Genomic DNA, 18,612 nt, shown 5'->3' on the forward strand with positions numbered 1-18,612 from the left:
ACATTGGGGTTTCTTTTTGGGGACGGCCTATTTTGACGTTGGTGGCGCCACTTACGCCCCAATTATACTACTCGAAAACAGGCCACATTCATATCACCCAAGGCCAACAAAATCCCAAAAAAAAAACCTTGGCAGGTAGTTTCAATACAGTTGATCTTTGTTCCGGAACAGCGAGCATGCACAATACGGGCCTAGGGTAGCACTGTGGCTTTTGATGGTGCGGCCCATCGTCTGACCATGGTCTGACCCGCAACCTAAAAGGTTCAACCGGGCTGGACGCGTGCAGGGAAGTGCATTGTGCGTGTGAGTTCTCGACACTTAGTTGCATTTTACTGTTCTCGCATTCGATTTAAAGCTGTCAATAATGAACTCAAATTCAAAGTACGCGGAAATTTCCCAACAACCTGATGGCGAGACAGGTGATGGTGCCGACGGGATGAGTGCGGCAGTCTCTCAAGCTTCTTCCTCGGCCGCCGGCTCACTGATTCTCACGGCTGAACAGAAGGAGGAACTCGGAGGATATGACTTCCCCTATGATGGTATCGTGTTGGAGGGCGGAGGGAACAAGGGCCTATCAGCAACGGGGGCGATTCGGGTCAGTATGAGTTTTACGTTGTGCCTACGTTTTTGATCACATTTGTATAAATCCCCAGTTGATGAGACATTGGAACTATTGCAACCAAGTGTGATTCCTTGTTCCCGCAAGGAAAAAAATCCATACTGGGCCACCACTCATATTCCAGAATATGACCTGAAAAGTACCATAATTGTAAATCTGATGAAGAATCACTGTTTAAGGAGAGCAAAAATTCTGTGATAATAGCTGAAATGTTCCGTCATGGCCCATAGACTTTGTGCAAGAGCTCCGAGTGGAGGCCCCGTTATGGAATTTTTGACGTAGCCGGGGGGGGGGGCGGGCGGTTAAGGGGTATTTAACAACCCCCCCCCCCCAATAATTGAAAAGACTGCCCTTTTCCATGTTGCCTTTTTTTCACCATCACTTACTCCCCCCCCCCCCCCCCCCCATATTCACAAAGCGTGCCATTCTTTTGTTAGCAAGTGACCTTTTTCTGAACAACTGCCCTTGTAAAAAAAAATCGTTCCCTTTTTTTGTGCCATTGCGCGGGTGCCTTCGCGCATGTTTCGCCCTAAAAAGCACTCCCGACTTGTAAACAAAGCCATTACATCTCAGGTCCATATTTTTTTATTTATTTATTATTTCAACTGCGTGGCCTATTCAGATGAACCCACTCGTCTTCCATGTGTCCCAGCATACATATCATGATCGTAGAGTAAACTAGTGTCATCAGCAAATAAACAACAACATATGACACTTGAAGAACAACAATTGTCATAGATGAACATGATAAATAGGAAGGGGCCCAACACCGACGTCATTTTTGAATAAGAGTATTATGGTTAACCGTATCATAAGCTTTAGACATGTCTCAAAAGTACCCCTACAGACATTTTCTTATGTTCTGTCGCGTTAAGTATATTATTTTCAACAAGAAGTACGTACCGTCATTTCAGTCGATCTATTTTTCTAAACCCGAATTTGCAATCTGTGGAAATGTTAGAAAAAAATCAAACTTTTAACAAAAAAGGTTTAACCTTGCCAACCCTGAGCCAATATGGAAAGATACCTGAAGCGATGGATTTGGTTTAAAAAAATCAAGTATTAAACTGAACCAATACAATCCCAGCCCATTACACGGAGGCCTTCTCAATAGGAAGTGTATTGACAATAATTGTTGGGTCGTATGTATAAATACTAGTAAATGCTAGGAAGAAGCATTTACTTTGGAGTACAAGCATTAAGGACAAGCGCTTAAGCAAATGCTTGATTCCGTATGAATAAAAAAAATTCCTTTACTGTTCAGCATTTACTAGACAACATGTAGCAATTGCTTCTTATTGTTTTCATGGACGAATGATTGTCAACAATAGGGTGTCTTGCGTGTGTACGAACTGATAACACGCAGGGTAGTACAGCCATATGGTTGCGAAGGGCGATTTCTAAAGGTTACGTAACACTTTATTTTGAAGGAAACTACATGTACGCAGACATGGTCACGTTGACGGGTGAAATCTTTGAAACTTAATTTCTCCAGTTTGGAAGACCGTATCTTCATGCAACTTTCAGGATTTATTTCCCCTATAATGATCCAAGTATGTGCTAAAAGTTGTTGTGATATGTTCATTACTTTTCGTTGAAATCTGAAAAATAGGCCTCGCTACGTGCAATTTTGAAAATTGTAACACTGGCGTGCGCAATATCTATCAATCTTTTCAAGCCTCACGAATATTCCGGTGTGCAGTAAACAATGGGATAGACGCCTCCTTCAAAAGTTGTTAATTAATAAATATCACCCTTTTTTGCCGGCTTTCATTGGTCAATACCGAGACCCACGCCCTGTCACGCCGAGTGACGCTAATGAATATGCTAATATGCCCGTCATCATCATTTGTGTGCGGGGCCAAAATCGGTCAGCCGTAGCGCCTAGACGGCGCTTTGCTGAACAATGCACATGGGTTGAGTGGGTTGGCAAAAAAATATTTTTTTTTCTTCGAAATTTTCCATGGAGATTGTTCACGTTGTATCACTAGCCTCCGCAGAAACAGATTAAGCTGAAATTCGGACTATACTTAGATAATATGAGTGTTCATTTTTTCGTGAAATAACAAGTGGGATAAATTCCTAGAAATTTGGATAAATACATACATTTGGGGAAGTTTTCGAACGATTTCTTCCAGACTTGAAGGTCAGCTTTGTATTGAGGTTTCGGCATCAATGACGGCGATTTTTTTCACTGACATTTAGTTTAGAATTTCTTCTTCAGTTAGAATGTAACATTTCAATAATACCGAGTATATTTTCTGAGAAACACAACGTTCAAAATGCCATGTTTTGGGGTTGCATGAATTTCACTGCTGCGTTATAGCGTCTAAGTACGTAATCGGATTAGTTTTGCCTAACAACGGCGACACTTTGCGGTTAACAACCATATGGCTGAGTAGTCCAATTCAAGGTGAAGCATACAGTACATGTAGTAGTACATAATCCAGCAAAAATTAGGACACGTTTCGCCAGCTGTAGAATACATAAAGTATACTTTCATCATTCATGGAAATTGTAAAGGTCCTCAGTGTCCAATGGCATAAAAATCACAGCATCTCACGGGGAAGAAAATAATCAAAAGAAACGTTAGGCGTTAGCATCTTGCTTGCGACATTTTCACCAAAATTTACAAAATAATCATTAAATACTGGGAAGCGATCATTGATACCGGTACATTTGTAATAAGGATCCCAGAACAGCGATCTAAAAAAATCATCAATAATTCTAGCAGGTTCAGTTATCGTATTGGGTAGAGAGAGTACACGATAAACAATTGCCCGTGATATAACGGTAAAAACACCACTTGGAAGCACTGTTAAACGGGTTGCCAACAAAAAAAACCCGTAAAATTACGGTTAGTTTACAGGTTTCCTAAAATGACGGCTCGTAAATGTAACGGTAATTAGCCGTAAAGTAGGAAAACTAAGTGGGTGGCGTCGGGGCTGGCTGAAAGGGTAGGGAGGGGGGTAGGTTCCAGTTGCGGCAGCTGCATGAGACGAGTGGGGTTAAGCATACGTTTTACAGCTTGTCTTTTACACGCGTGGTGGTTTTCATATCGTTTTAGGTGAAATTTTCCAGGGTAATTCACGAATTTAGCATTCTGATTCGTCTAAATGTTGGGAAATTCGTCTCATGGGGAGATGGGCGTTGAATTGAAAAAGCACATCGTGTCTTAAAGCTATAGTCCATCATTTGCAGCTATCCGAAAAGTAACTGGTGTAATTATTGTTGAAAAACATACTTGGTTGAAAGATAATAAGGGGACTAAACTCCCTGTGAAATTATTCATTCTGGCAAGCTGTCATTTTGAATTAATCAACGAAAGAAGGCCTTTCCAACGGTGCTTCTTAAGACGCACCGTAGGAAAATTTAAATTTGTAGTTCGTTTTGTTATTCGGCGAAGCGCGCGCAAGCGGTTGCTATAACTCGTCGGATCAGTGCGCGACATCGTGTAACTGCAGTCGGCTCAGTGAGAACGCGTCTCGGACGCTGAATTCAGGCCCAATTCAAAACATGATTCAGCAACTTTTGATTTGAAATTGAGATCCTAGAATGCTGTGTTTCTCGGAATATACAGCTGAAGCTGAGCTGAAACTTCATCAGGTTAGTTGTTCAGTACCCTTCTGTAGATTTTGAGCACTTTTGTTGCTTCAAACGAACAAAACGCACAAATTACAAATGATGGACTAGGTCTTTAAAAAGAAAGACAGTAAACAGTGAAACATATATATTGTGTACATTCGTAGGCCTCTTTGTAAAGCCCGAATAATCTGAATGAGTCCGTGACTGGATATAACCGTTCGCAGCTGTACCGGTTAGGCCTAAGTAAAGTTGGCGCTCTTTCGATTTCTGGAATATTTGCTCATGGTGTTCATTGTGTCTTGGCTTGCGTTAACATAACTGTTCAACTCGGAATTCTCGCCTGCAATTTGTGGTTGTATGGGCAACTAGAACACAGCCATTTCGTTTGTCAGTGGCCACGGTGATGCTATCGTCATGATATGTGCGGCTAACACGTTAATCAAGGAATGCTTAACGCTGCAGAATGTATAAAACTTTCTCTATCAACGCGTACAAGAATTTATGCACACAGTTCCCCAATACCTTTCATGTTTTCTACACAGAACAAAATACTCATAATAAAATAACATTAAGTGATAGGTCGAGGTTCACACACGCAAACTACACAGTCGCGATCAGCGCTGGAGCAAAACGGCACTCGTCCGTTCAAAGACAAGGGGACATGTCGACCCTTGGTGTCAAGTCGCCGACTCGGCTGAAGTCTCCCGTGGCTTACTCTTCCGTTGCTGCTTCATCGGAGCTTCTCACAGTTAGGCAGAAAGATGAATTTGTGGGATATGACTTCTGCTTCGACACCATCGTGTTTGAGGGCGGAGGCAACAAGGGATTGGCGGCAACGGGGACCATTCGGGTCAGTACAGTGCCACATACACTAAATGCACAAATAAACAGGTAGAATTCAGAATCCTCACACCGTATTTTTGTCACCATATTTTACCTTAAAAGTGCAGTAGCGGGTCGGGCGGGTTAGACACCCCCTTTTACAGCCGCTGACTTGTGTTAACACTACTAGTAAAATGGGGTCAATAATAATAAATGGAATTCTAAAGTTTCTAAATGTACATGTACATGTATTCTTAAATTGCTTAAGGCAGTTCAAATTGCCATCGTAGATTTCAAACTAGTGCCTTAGCCCTAAAAGGGCCGGGGCGGAATCCAACACCCCCCCCCCCCCCCCTCATTTTTGATAACAAAAACATATAATTCGAACCACGGATTGCCGGGCCGCGCAGCGAGAAAAATTACGTGAATTTCCCCATACGTAGTGTACACAAAGCAGAATTACCGTTTTTGTGCATGAATAATTAATTAGTTATAATTCCAAAACCCTTTGACATATAGTCATTAAATTGTTATGGTATGTACCTCATAAGTTGTTCTATGCTAGCCCCATAAATGTGGCCAATTTACTGGACTACCTCCGTAAATAAAGGCCACACTTCCACCATGTACAAAAACATGTCGATACGCAAACGTGTGCAAACGAATCTGGAAATTTCACGAAAAATAGACATCTGAAAAAGGCAGCACTTTCTGATTAGCCTATAAATTTGGTTAAGCATGCTTCTAAAGTAAAAATTAACTACAAACTAAGCCTAAATGTGATAATCACAATTTGACTAAGTTGTACATGTTGTTGTAGCCTACATGTTTTTGTACATGGTGGAAGTGTGGCCTTTATTTACGGAGGTAGTCCAGTAAATTGGCCACATTTATGGGGCTAGTTCTATGCATATTGAGTTTCATAATTTTTCGTCACTCATGGCCGAGATCTTAAGGGGGCGTAATCCCCCCCCCCCCGGCTGTGAGATGGTCAAAATAACCCGGCCTTTTTTATTCAAATCTATCCTGGCCGGCCGCTTCATATAAGAATCCCGCCCTTCGTCATTGCAATTATGTTCGAAAACATTTACGTGAGACTGATAAACATTTGGAATTAGGTTAGATCACGTTAGTCAAGTCCCTGGAAAAAAACCCAGCATAATTATGATGATGCATGTACACTGCGCCGTTCTCAGATATTGGGGGAGCCGACAGACAAAACAGAACTGTGTTAGGCCATCAACCTAGGGGTTTGGTCAGTGTCAAATGAGGGGAATATTGTGATTTATTTAGTAACATAGAGAGTTGTGTCACACAAAATGGCTGGTTGTCAAACTATTTCATTGTTTCTAGAGGCATCAGACAAGGCTGTCCTCCATCAGCATTATTGTTTATAATTGCAGAAATTTTGGCTCTGTGGATTAAAGCTAACGAAAACATCAAAGGTATCCAGATAGATCAAAATGGTAACCTAACGGAAATTAAAACCGCCCAAAATGCCGATGACACGACCATCTTTGTTAGAGAATTAACTCCGTCATGGATGTACTAAATGAAGTTGGTGTTTATGAAAAGGTGGCCGGTTTAGAGATTAACCTCAATAAAACAGAAGGTCTATGGCTAGGCAAAGGTAATACATGTAATAATTGTGATCTTGCCGGTATCAAATGGCCAGTGGACCCTATTAAGTGATTTCGGCAGAAACCAAGAGAAGTTGAGAGAGCTGTATTGGGACAGTAAGGTTACCAAGTTAAAAAGAATCTTGAATGCTTGGAGAACTGTCTTCTGTGATTTAAGTTTGTAAAGTATTATTTCAATGTGTCACTAAGTACATGTAATGCTTTTGTTAATATTTAATGTTGGAGGAATATGCGAATAATAAGAGGCCTGGAAAGGGCAAAAGAGAAAACAAAATAATAATACAGGACTTGTTATGTAAAGGCTTAACTCTCTACTGTGAAATTTCACAGTAGAAAGTCTCTTATAAAACAAAATCCTGTCTCGGACTTACAATTTATCTGGGCACGGATGACAGAGCACTACCCCAGCTTATTGACGGCTCATTGAATCAGATTCGAATCTTATTTATGAGAGTCTGTGTTTTGTTCTCATCTTGATTCTGTTTCATGACTTGGCAAACGGAATCGGAGCTTACGGGAGTTATGCAATTACGGGCTTCGGAGTTTGGTTGCGATACCGTCCCCTTCCGTCTGAATAATAAGTATGAGCCTTATGCCGACAACCCCCCCCCCCCCCTTTCCCAACCCGAGATTCAACAACTGAACAATTCTTTTAAGAGGAGAGTTTTGAGAGAACGATCCCTTTGGGCTCGAAATGTGCTTATCACGAAATGATAATACTGTAGTGAAAAAGATCGTTAAAAAGTAGAATTTGAATGTTAACGCAATCATTGTAAAGTAACTTGGAAAACTTTGCCGGTTATCGTATAATGGGCCTACATGTAAGTGCGCGAAAGAATTTCCGGAGTAGACCCATACCAAATTTTGGCCAAAAAATCGTCGGTACTGATCAGTTACACTCGTTGCTTTTCAAAATGTTTTAAAGTTGAATAAGATCGGACCTGATGTCGCAGTGAACACGGCACCAGTATTATATTGACGGTTATGTACAAAACTCGACGGCTTTATTTACTGCTGGAAATACGTATAGGCCAGCTTGTACAGAGCGCCCTCTGGTCATTGCTCCTCTGTGATACGCGTGAGTAGACGCTTTATACTGTCATTTTCGCTGAGTTTGATAACAAAACCTGTCTAAAGTGAGGGCGCTCTTTGCAAGCTCTTTATGAGGGCCGCTCAAGTCAAAGTTTGTACTCGGTTATGACTTGTGTTAATTATAAAAATGTTCATCCTTTGACAAACTAAATTGAAAATGTGTCCCTGCATGCAATGGAAAACTTACAGAGTCTGGGATATTTATATTAAAAATGCAGTATGGACATAATACAGTTGCTCATTAAAAATAGATTTTCTCCTTGTATCACAGGTCCTTGAGGAGCTTGGCTACTGGGGAAACATCAAACGTTTTGCTGGGGCCAGTGCCGGTTCAATGGTTGCTGCACTTGCGTCTGTTGGATATAACTCGTATGATATCGAGACATTCCTGAGAGGTGATATCACCAAAGTCTTCCTTGGTGAGTAGGCGGGACCCAGTTTCATTGTCGGGGGAGAGCCGGGGGTGGGGGAGGGGGAGGGTGGCTGGTGAGGGGTGACGGCGATTGGGGGAGGAGGGGGCTAATTTTTGTCGTCATCTTTGACACTTGGGCGGTTAATACGAGCGAATGTACAGAATGATGGTTTGTGGTTTGATTCCAGATGCCAGATTTGGCAAACTCAGCTTTCTTCCTAACATGCTGATGAGCTACGGTTTGCATCCCGGCAAGAAGATCTCTGACTGGTTCGGTGAGCAACTCAAAGCTAAGACGGACAAACCAGACCTGACATTTAAAGAGGTGGGTGCAAAGGTCATGAGAAAGTGCAAAGGTCTGCCCTTTTCCATTCAAATACCTTTATTTCACAAGCGTTTAACCCCCCCCCTTTGTAAAAAGTACCCTTTTTTAACAAGTGAGCGACTCCCCCCCCCCCCCAACAACAAGTGCCCATTTTTCTGAAAAGTGCCTTTTTTCTGAACAAGTGCCACTTTTTTTCTGAGCAAGTGCCCTTTTTTTACAAAAAAACATAGCATATAGCAAAGTATGTGCATAACTTATGCATCGCGGTGGCCATTTTGGACTTTTGTAAATACCCTCTCAAAACCAATTTCAGGTGTCACCCCTTCTAAATGAAATATGCTTTGTATGACCCATAGTCGGGCACTGTTCCACACATAAACCACCCGACTATGAACAGATCTTGAGGTAACAGAACTTTTTTTTAACCCAACCAGTTGTATCAGCTAAATAAAACGGAGCTTTGTATTACCGTGACCAACATGAACACCATGGACTGCACGTATTGCCATGTCAAAACCACACCCGATCTTCCTATCAGAAAAGCAGTTCGGATGTCCGGTTGTATTCCAGGTATAACAGCAGGCCTATTGTCTTGGCTAAATTAGGTCATCTTTAATTCTTTAAAATCAAGCTGAAGTTTGTTTTTGTATTAACCGATTTCTGCAATTAAACACAAAAAAATCACTTTTGGATTTGTTTTTACAACAACGTTTATTATCTATAGAGTTTCCATCTAGTCCATATACAAGGTTCGTGCATGAGCATCTTCAGTGTATACGGTCAGTAATAAGTCTTGTAATAAGTTGTAATAAGTTATAATGTTGTAATAAGTCTTGAGTTCAAAACTCTGATATTCTCTAGAACTCGTGTAGGTCCGATTTTGTATTGTCTACGCAAAGGGCAAGGTTGATCAGGGGAAATGGAAAGTCAATTTGGCAGTAAAATGTCTCTCCCTTGCCCTGGTATGAACCACTACAGAATATGAGAACATCCTGGTTGTAAGTGAGTTCATACAAGAAATTGCAAAATATCTCGATCTCGATCAATGAAAAATGACCTCTCCTTGTAGGACTCACCTTCCCTTTATGGGAAAGGTGAAATATACTCACTGGCCGAGTTGGGGCGGTCTGTTCTTGACGCGGGTATATTGTTTCGTGCAAAACCCGACGGATGGTGGTGTGTGATCCTGTTCCGAGTGCGTGTTCGAGCGCGAGAACAATAATTATACCCGTGTCAAGAACAGACCGCCCGAACTCGGCCACAGCTTCTGTCAGGATATCTTTGTTCTTGAACAAATTTACATCTAAGGCTATCGTGAGGTAAATTTATGAGGTAACTGGAAGTCGAAATTGTTCATGTTGATAAAATATTTTGTGTGGATTGACCTTAACTATCAAACAAGAGTCAGTATTGCCTTTTTACGAGGGTTTAATGTAATACCCCGCATGGAATCCTCGTGCGACACTTTAGAGTAATGACTTTTGCATGTAACATGCAGCAAACGGTTACACTTGTTTTGTCTTTGCAGGCTTTTTTTGCCCTGTGGAAGTAAAGAGCGGGAAAACAAAGGACTACTACGTAGATGGAGGACTACTCTGCAACTATCCAATACATTGCTACGACGGTAATGCTATCACTACTTTCTTTTTTATTTTTGTGGTGATGGTGTCCGCACCCCAATATTCACTCGCGAAACCTCGAACCAAAATGTGCTGTAATTACCTATACAATTTATAATATCGCATTTGTAAAACTTCTATATCCTGCGCAGCTTATTTATTAGAGTCATTATTTTTGGTATATACATTTCAATTGGGTGGGTGGACAAATCCCCCCCCCCCCCAGCCCATCCTCGAAAATAATTATGATAAATTGAGAATATGCTTGAGATAGTACAAGGATTTTGAGAGCTCTGCCTCCTTCTGTAAAGAAAAATCCTGGCGACGCCCATGATGAACGTGCACTTATGTAAATGAAATTGTGTTTCAGCCATAGGGCTTGCATTATCGATATAGGGTAAACTACGTATTCATAATCACAGAAACATAAATTGTTACATTTTCAATTGTTTCATTTTCTGCTTCAGGCTGGTATTTGTCCATGAAACCCGATGCTTCCTTTCTGAAACGTCTTCAGCCATTTGAGCAACTTCCCAAACTCTGGGACCCCAACAAACGCTTCTCTCCTAAGAACGAGAACACGTTGGGGATACTACTTGTAAGTAACAGAAAGCACTTGATGACAATGGTTATTATGAACAGCAATTCCGCGGCATGTATTTATAGCCCTCATTGACTTTAAAATTTCGGCCTTTTAAAATCCGAGCTAATAGATACCACTTGTGCTACTAGTAGGCCTAAACACCCTTATCGCCTCTCTCTCTTACATACAATCTAAAATCAGTACATCATTCTCTTCAGAAAAAAAGTCCAGTTATGTGATAATGCCGCTTATACAATTTCCATGCCGCTAATACGTTTCTCTTAAGTTGTTCTTGAATCTAGGAACTCTCTGAAGTACACCTAGAGTTTGGTACATGTAGTTCCATTGTTTGTGAAGAATAGTAAGCAGTATCAGCATATTGGGTCCATGTATGGCCACTAGCACTTTGACTAGTTCTTACTTCCATGTTTGTGTGATCTCATTCAGTATGCCAACGATGAGAGGGAGATTATGAAGGACGACCTGATGAAACGTTTTGAGAAGCATATCACATCGTCTGAAAAGCCGGACTTCCCTAACACCCATCTGGCCAAGTAAAGTCCCTTTTCATTTTTTGTATAACGATAATATAACATAATAACTCATCCTTGTCTCGTCATAAACGAAACGTAAATACATATTATAACTTGGCTTTTTGCAATGGCCCATACGTGATGAAGATGCATATTATGGGCACTTGTGTTTATTGTAGTCGATCTTTGTATAATTCCTAGTGTCCAAATGTGTTATTCTAACGTCAGGTGTACTTTGTGTACCTCAAATTGTCGTGACTTGAATGGCTTCCTTCAGCTCGGGTCAATGGTGCAAATCACAGTTTCATTGTGCATGGTTTTCTTCTAGTTTTTAGAGTCTTTCTTGTGAACACGTTTCTTGTGAACCAGCATTCTTATGAGCCAACACATCAGACTTTCAAAGGTTTACAAGTATACGAAACAAACATTTCCCGGGCAAATTCGGGCGATCCACAAACTAGTGCGCCACCAAGAGTTTGCCACATGGAGAGCTCATATTTCCCAGTTTATTGTGGGAGATGGTCGAAATTCGCAGCGCGGGAAATTTGAAATTGTTCGTTTTTCCGGTCAGTAGTTTCGTAAGCGTATGATTTGAGTATATGTTTGCCATTTTTTTTTTATCAATATGGGTGTTTTCTATACAAAAATTAGCTCAAGTTGTCTACTGACACTCATTCAAATGGATCATGCTTTGTCGACCGTAAACTTGAAACTCTTGGTGGCGCACTGCATTGTGAATCGCTCGAAATGGTCCTAATGGTTGTACATGTACAATAAATTAGTTACATGTATTTCAATGCCATTTCTGAATTTTTGATTCAGTTCTTTTTCACCCAATACCTGCACCCGATTCCTGCCTCCTTAAAGCAAGGTTCTAGACGATTCATTCCATCCTTGCTCTATAAATATATTTTGTGACCAACATTGTTCAATTGTTACAGGGCAAACTGGGATTAATCTGTTGAATTAAAAAGTCTATTCTAGATAATGCTGCCTATAGTCTCATCGACAAATTCTTTTCAAGCCAAGATAAACAGATAAATAGTTTCACAATTGACAGATCAATGTGCAAAATTAATTATCTTATGGTATACAGAGCCCGGAAAGAGGCAATGGAGGGAATACAGAAGAAGAGGACCGAGCATCAAACACTGATGACATCGTTTTCCAAGTTTCTCAAGGTACTTCGGGACAGCGACATCGACCACAGCGGGACTATTAGTGAGCAGGAATTCGAGATGGCCATGAACAAGGTATGGCTATTCAACACGGAATTCAGTCTGAGTGCATGACCTTATAAGGGTGGGCGTTGAATACAAGAGACCCGCTAGACGGTCATTTTGGGGGTTAGATTCTCTCTCCTTTCCCAAACATGTCCGTGACTTCATTCACCTCATCACTTTTTTGGAATTAAGAAGATCGACTTCTTTATTTTAATCAGACAGTAAAGAAGTTTTTACAGGTCATTGTAATTCCATGGTAACATTTGCGTTCATTATAACACCACTTTTCAGAAGAAAATGTTTAACGAGGTCGGGTCACGGGACAAATAAAAACTGTTTGTTTCATCGCATGATTTGTTTAATATTACCTGCACCAGATTTTACTAAGCACTGCGACACGTCGCAATCCCAGTTACGATGTGTAACATCATTTGCTTACTTCTCTCCTTCACAGCCAAACTCGGAGCTTACAATCGAAGACAAGAAGCAGCTATTTGGACAAGACTTCAGTGACGCAAAGGCATTTTTCAAACGACTGGACACGTCAAAAGATGGCGAAGTAAGAATTGTGAACCCTTTTCAAAGTTGCTTTATTTACGCCTGCGAAAGCCACTTCTTGTTTTGTAGGAAACAATTTGCAATCTTGTAATCACATGCGTGTGACGGTCCGGTTTAAGGACAATTGAGGGTGACCCCAACAAATGCAGCCCTATAACATTTGCCATTTTAAAAGAAAAGGATAAGTAGATTTTTATGTTTTGGGTATCAGATTAAAGCTGAGAACTCTTTCTTTCAAATCATGAAAATTCAATTTGGGTTGCTGAGAAATTGCCAATTATGTAAAAGTAGTCATTTTTAATCTTGTACACAAATACTTCAAACAGTGAAGCATTTTACGGCAAGCCTACTGTGCAACTATCCTTCATTTGTGCAATGTCTTTAATATTTTGACGTATTGATGTCGCTGAAAAGGTTCAAAATAGGACTATAAAGGATGAGGTACCTGTTCAGGTGGAAAATAAAAGGTGTTTGCATCAAATTCATTTGTACTCTTGACATATCATGTGCCGTGTTGATTGTAAGGATTAGGATATGCACAAACCTGCAGTACAGTGAAGATCCCTTACTGTTGTAGTTTTTGTTATACAGGATGGAAAATGACTACTTTTACAAAATTGACATTTTCTCAGCAATCCACAGTGCTGTGTTCATGATTGTTTCAGTATTTAAATGAAAAATCTCTCAGTTTTAATCTGATACCCAAAACATGTTGATGTTGTTGTTGGTTTTTTTTTTTGGGGGGGGGGGGGTTCACCCTGTATGTTCAGTGGATGAAAGTCAACAATTGGCTGACGTTTGAAAATAAGGAGTGTTTTCATTTAAGGTCATGAATCTAATGTAAATTTTGGATTTTTTTCTTGAAGTTAACTGTACAGGAACTGATGGCGTTTGGGGAGAGCAAAGGCTTGGAGATTATGGATCATTTCCGGGGCTACAGCCGCCAGGAAATCACTGGTCTTGGCAGCTACTTCGGCAGTATTCTGGAGACCTTGCTGCTCAATATGAAGAGAGTCTTCGTTCAGGTAATACTGATCTACAGTTTTATATATAAAGAAAATTTTGAGGATTCAAAAAAAAAATTTCTTCCACTTCGTTCTTAATCTCTATTTTCGGAGGTTCAACACTATGTATAAGCCCTTGTACTGAACATTGTCTCCTCTTTCCACTTACGTAACTTGGTTTTATGTGGTGTTTTTCTTCGTGGACATAATTAAATTTCCACTTCGAACCACGATAAAGCTAGTTAACGAAAGCCATCTCGTTGCCTGTACAGGGCTCGGACGTGCATCGTACGATCGGCATTAACACCGGTTACCTGGATACTCTGGACTTCAAGATGGAGGAACAAGACCAGAATTATATGGTTCAGGTAAATCTCGTCTGCGCTTGTTTTCAAGCTGTAAAGCAAAATGTTGTTTTGTCAAATGTACATGAAACCCATCACAATAAGTTAATAAAAGAACTATCTTTGAGTATCAACTGACCGGTCGAGTCAGTCTGAATATTTTGGCCTCTCGGATTCCTTACAAGATATTGAAGAGAACTTCCATAGCTTTTTGCCACATGCTGCATCTCTTTGGAATTCCTTGCCTGGCTGGTGCTTGTTTCCCCTCCAACCTATGGTTTGTCCTGTTTCAAGGGGAATGTTAATTCCTACCTTCAGTTTTCCTTAGGGTTAGGGTAAGGTTTAGTATTAGGTTTAAACGTCTTTTAATTCTTCTTCTAGCCATGTACCTTGGGTGGCTTTTGTTGAGGGCGAATAATTCATAAAGTATCCCCTGTCTTACCATAGCGGAAATGTGGATCTCAATGAAGTACGTTATTTAGTACAACTTTGTCAGAATGTTCATAGTTATTAGCGTCTACGGAGTCCTATTGTGCCATAGTACCCAAGTTAAGATTCTTCGTTGTTTGGCTCAGACATCTAGTATTTTAATGTTTTGTTCCATTTTTTCCTTCTCAGCAAGGCAAGCTTGGCTGCATAGCTTTTCTACGTGAACTCATTGCTGAGAAAAAGATGGTCCGCAAGACATGAACTGCACGGTAAAAAAAAAATCATGACGGATTTGGTATGCAAGATTATTAAACGCTAACCAGTTTAGTTTTTAGGACGTATCTTATAAACGAGGACGATGACAATTATCATTGAGGCTATGAAACGCGTGGTGAACTTGATCTTGTACGTTAGGTTTTGACAAGAGTGCACCCGTGTCTAAAGACCTACGCAGTGTAATTTTAAGGAAACGATTTAGTTTTTTAAGGACTCAATTTCCTTCAAAGTTAGGTAAAGTTTATGGTGATATTCCTTCAGAGTAAAGCATTCTCCTTCAATTCAGTAATAGTTTATGTTTTTCAGTAAAGTTACTTGTATCATCACGATTTATCGACAGTAAAATTTAAAGCACTTTCAAATTGGTATACTAACAATAGTGGGTTTCATGGATTTGTAACACCCGAGATGTAATTTTAATTTCTCTTATGAAACTTGTCTTATTTACAGTACAGACGTTTTACAAGAAATATTCAGAGTAAGTTGTGAAGTAAAATTGAATATTGTGTGCCGTGCTCACTCGGGGCAGGTACTTGGATTTAATGTCTTGAATAGATTATAATTATATCAATTTAACTTTGCTTTTGTGGGTTTCTTTATTATAACTGGCATAATGTCATAATTATCAAGTTTATCAAGACTATTTGATTTGTCAACAGCTTAAGAGGTTTTTTGTAATCACTTTGGAAGACGGTTTACCATCCAAAGTCTATAGCAAACTATTTGTGTCCGAAAACTGGGAAGGGTATCTGATGATGGATTTTTACTAGTTGGTTGTATAGTTTTCATCTACTTGTATAATTATGGTTACAATATGTCATTGTGCTTGATGGGTTTATTTTTCTAGTCCTCTTGTTTTAGTCTCAACAATCAGGCATGATAGTTTTCTTATTTTGATAGGATTACCTATTTTTCTTTCTCCCTGCTTTTACTACTATTTCCTCCATTTTTCAGCATTCTGTACTGTATAGACCTCACACTTTGGGGTTCAGCAGGACGCCTTTTTCATATTGTACTTGACTGTCCAATATCATGCCTAGCAATCAATCTTAGCCAAAACGAACAACAGAAGCACGACACATTATACTGTACATGAAAAACACAGTATTTAAAATCACGTGAACTCTCAGCATTTAACATCTGACACACGAATTTTGTATTCAAGCACCATCAGGTAGCATTTTGCAGAATTTTGAATGTATTTTGAATACCCAAATTCCATAACATTCTCATTTGTTTGGCAAAAATAATTAATGTTAACAACTTTAGAAGTTTACATTGCAAACCTTTACATTCATATAACATTGTAATTCTTACTTCTACTGCTGGAGATCAAAATGTATAAATAAAAACTGTTCAAAGGAGACGGGAATACCAGTGTATGTGTACGTACTTTTTATAGAGTGGTTGAAACAAAACGAGATTCTACCAACTATAGCATGTATACGGTGTTACGTTTTTCGTTGTTACATCATGGGCCTTTGGTGTAAAAATTGCGGAGACTTTTGTCAACTTGACCATATTAAGTCCAGTGCACACAGCTGGTAAATTTCCCAATTTGTCAACTGTCGATTGTAAGTTTTACGTTCTGCAGTCATAAATCTAGTCTGATCAGACATTCACGTGTGCAGAACCACGGTCGAACGTCTGATATATCCTAACATGCAATGTAATGCGACCCCGCGCGCCAGCCAGTCGGAGTCGACTTTAGAAACTGTAACGTCATTTCGATCAGAAATCTGGACTAAGCTGTTGATTGGTCAACTTTGATTCCATGCATGTGTGTTTTTGTTACACAACAACGGGCTTCCGAAGACCCGATATTCACTCAACCAAAAAAAAGTCCCCCGATACTTTGTGTCTAACTCAAAAACTACTGAGCACCCCTCGCTCAAATAACGACAAAGTTGACAATTTATCAATAGAAACGCAACTTTGACAATCACTCGCGGTGAATTTATTAACAGTGGCGTACGTAACAATCTGCTTCTTTTTGCCAAGAGGTAATCTCGCTCGACGTAAATTTATCTTTCGCCTTGAATTTCCAGTATTTTGTTCGTCTTAGATTCAGAGGTTGAATTTGCTGAGGTTGGTTCAGAGCGGTCTGTGGCAGTTGGATTGGTTGTGCTACACACATTGAGAGTAGCTGAGGGAACCAGGCTTGGGTTAACCACAAGGGGGCTATTACAAGACATAAGTCTGTCCTGTCCCTGGAAATCTTGTCCTGGATTCTGGGTAGCAAACTAAATGGAGGGAAAATATAAGGAGATAAATTCCCCCATGAAATTGTAAACGCATCTACAGCCGAGCATATGGATCTTTTTTCCATGAAACATACTGATTCAATTTTCGATTTTCACAAGATGCGAAAAGGTCAACGTCAGGGCCAGGAGCGTCAATCGCTTCTCAAAAGTTGGGGGAGGGACATACCTTGATCAGAACTGATGCGAGCGCGAAGTGCGAAGCCCTTACGGCGTGGGGTTCGGAGCCCGCTTAAGGGGCCCGAAAAAAAAATTGGATTCTAGATGCTCTGTGGTGTAATCTGAGGCAATTTCTGACCACTTTAACCAACGTTATTTTTTTTTTTGCAAAAGGTAATAATTTAAACATAATTTTAGAGGTTTTCTCAGCTAAAGGCATAGGGTTTGGGGCCCGCTTAAGGGCCCCTAAAAAATGTGGATTCTAAATGCTCTGTGGTGCGATCTGAGGCAATTTCTGACCACTTTAACCAATAATTTTCTTAACAAAAGATAATAATTTAAACATAATTTTCGAGGTTTTCTCAGCTAAAGGCATAGGGTTCGGGGTCCGCTTAAGGGCCCTGAAAACACTTGGATTCTAAATGCTCTGTGGTGCGATCTGAGGCAATTTCTGACCACTTTAACCAATATTTTTTAAGCAATAGATACATTGTAGTACATAATAGGGCCCTGTAAATGAGACACGAGTTCAAAAATCTGGGGGGGGGAACGTTCATTACCAGACCAACTTTGGGGTTATTAGCGCTTTCCGCCTATCCGTTGCAACTTCTGATAGATAACAAGAGATCAGTTGCATTGTTGACATTAATCTGTGGTCTGTGGGTCTATGGGCTCAGCATTTTATAAGTGTTGCCTATTTCATGTACTTACTCGACGGCTGTTTCCTGTATTGTATAAACAGATTGACTCAAGTAGTGTACTTCTCTGTACATTCCATGTCAAACTGCTTTGACCCAAGCTGGGACCATGGGCGATAATTTGATTATCAGAGCACTGCCATTTTCAAGATGCATATTTTTTAATATGGTTGAGGCATAGACCATAGAGCAAGTTGCTCTATGCATAGAGCAAGGATGGTTGAAGGTGTTCCATAATGTGCATGGAATAGTACTCTGATTTCTTAATGCACATGAAATTTTACTGTCTGAACTTTATGCCGGATGGAAGCAGAAAAACCAAAAAAAAATATTTAGCTTGTGTGGTACGATCAGATTAGTTTGCTATTGCTACCGGCTTGTTGCTCGAACTCGAAGTAGGCAGTAAAAGTTACTGTAACCAAGAAAAATG

The 18,612-nt window shown here is 40.2% G+C and overlaps 1 protein-coding gene across 3 annotated transcripts; it reads left to right on the top strand.

Annotated features, from left to right (window-relative positions):
- Positions 1-218: 218 nt before the first annotated feature.
- On the top strand, positions 219-16,436 carry LOC119744869 (uncharacterized protein YqhO-like). Of its 3 annotated transcripts, none has more exons than XM_038221052.1 (12): positions 219-595; positions 8,030-8,177; positions 8,359-8,495; positions 8,930-9,065; positions 10,024-10,119; positions 10,582-10,712; positions 11,145-11,251; positions 12,327-12,483; positions 12,908-13,012; positions 13,878-14,036; positions 14,288-14,383; positions 14,978-16,436. In XM_038221052.1, the coding sequence occupies exons 1-12, from the start codon at positions 365-367 to the stop codon at positions 15,047-15,049; spliced, it is 1,575 nt and encodes a 524-aa protein (XP_038076980.1). In that variant the 5' UTR covers positions 219-364; the 3' UTR covers positions 15,050-16,436. The 3 variants fall into 3 exon arrangements, with proteins under 3 accessions (XP_038076980.1, XP_038076981.1, XP_038076979.1); XM_038221053.1 differs by lacking the exon at positions 219-595 and adding an exon at positions 4,604-4,648; XM_038221051.1 differs by lacking the exon at positions 219-595 and adding an exon at positions 4,655-5,054.
- The last annotated feature ends 2,176 nt before the right edge of the window (positions 16,437-18,612 follow it).

The sequence above is a fragment of the Patiria miniata genome, unplaced genomic scaffold, assembly GCF_015706575.1.
Source record: "Patiria miniata isolate m_02_andy unplaced genomic scaffold, ASM1570657v1 HiC_scaffold_7, whole genome shotgun sequence".
NCBI classification, from domain to species: Eukaryota; Metazoa; Echinodermata; class Asteroidea; order Valvatida; family Asterinidae; genus Patiria; species Patiria miniata.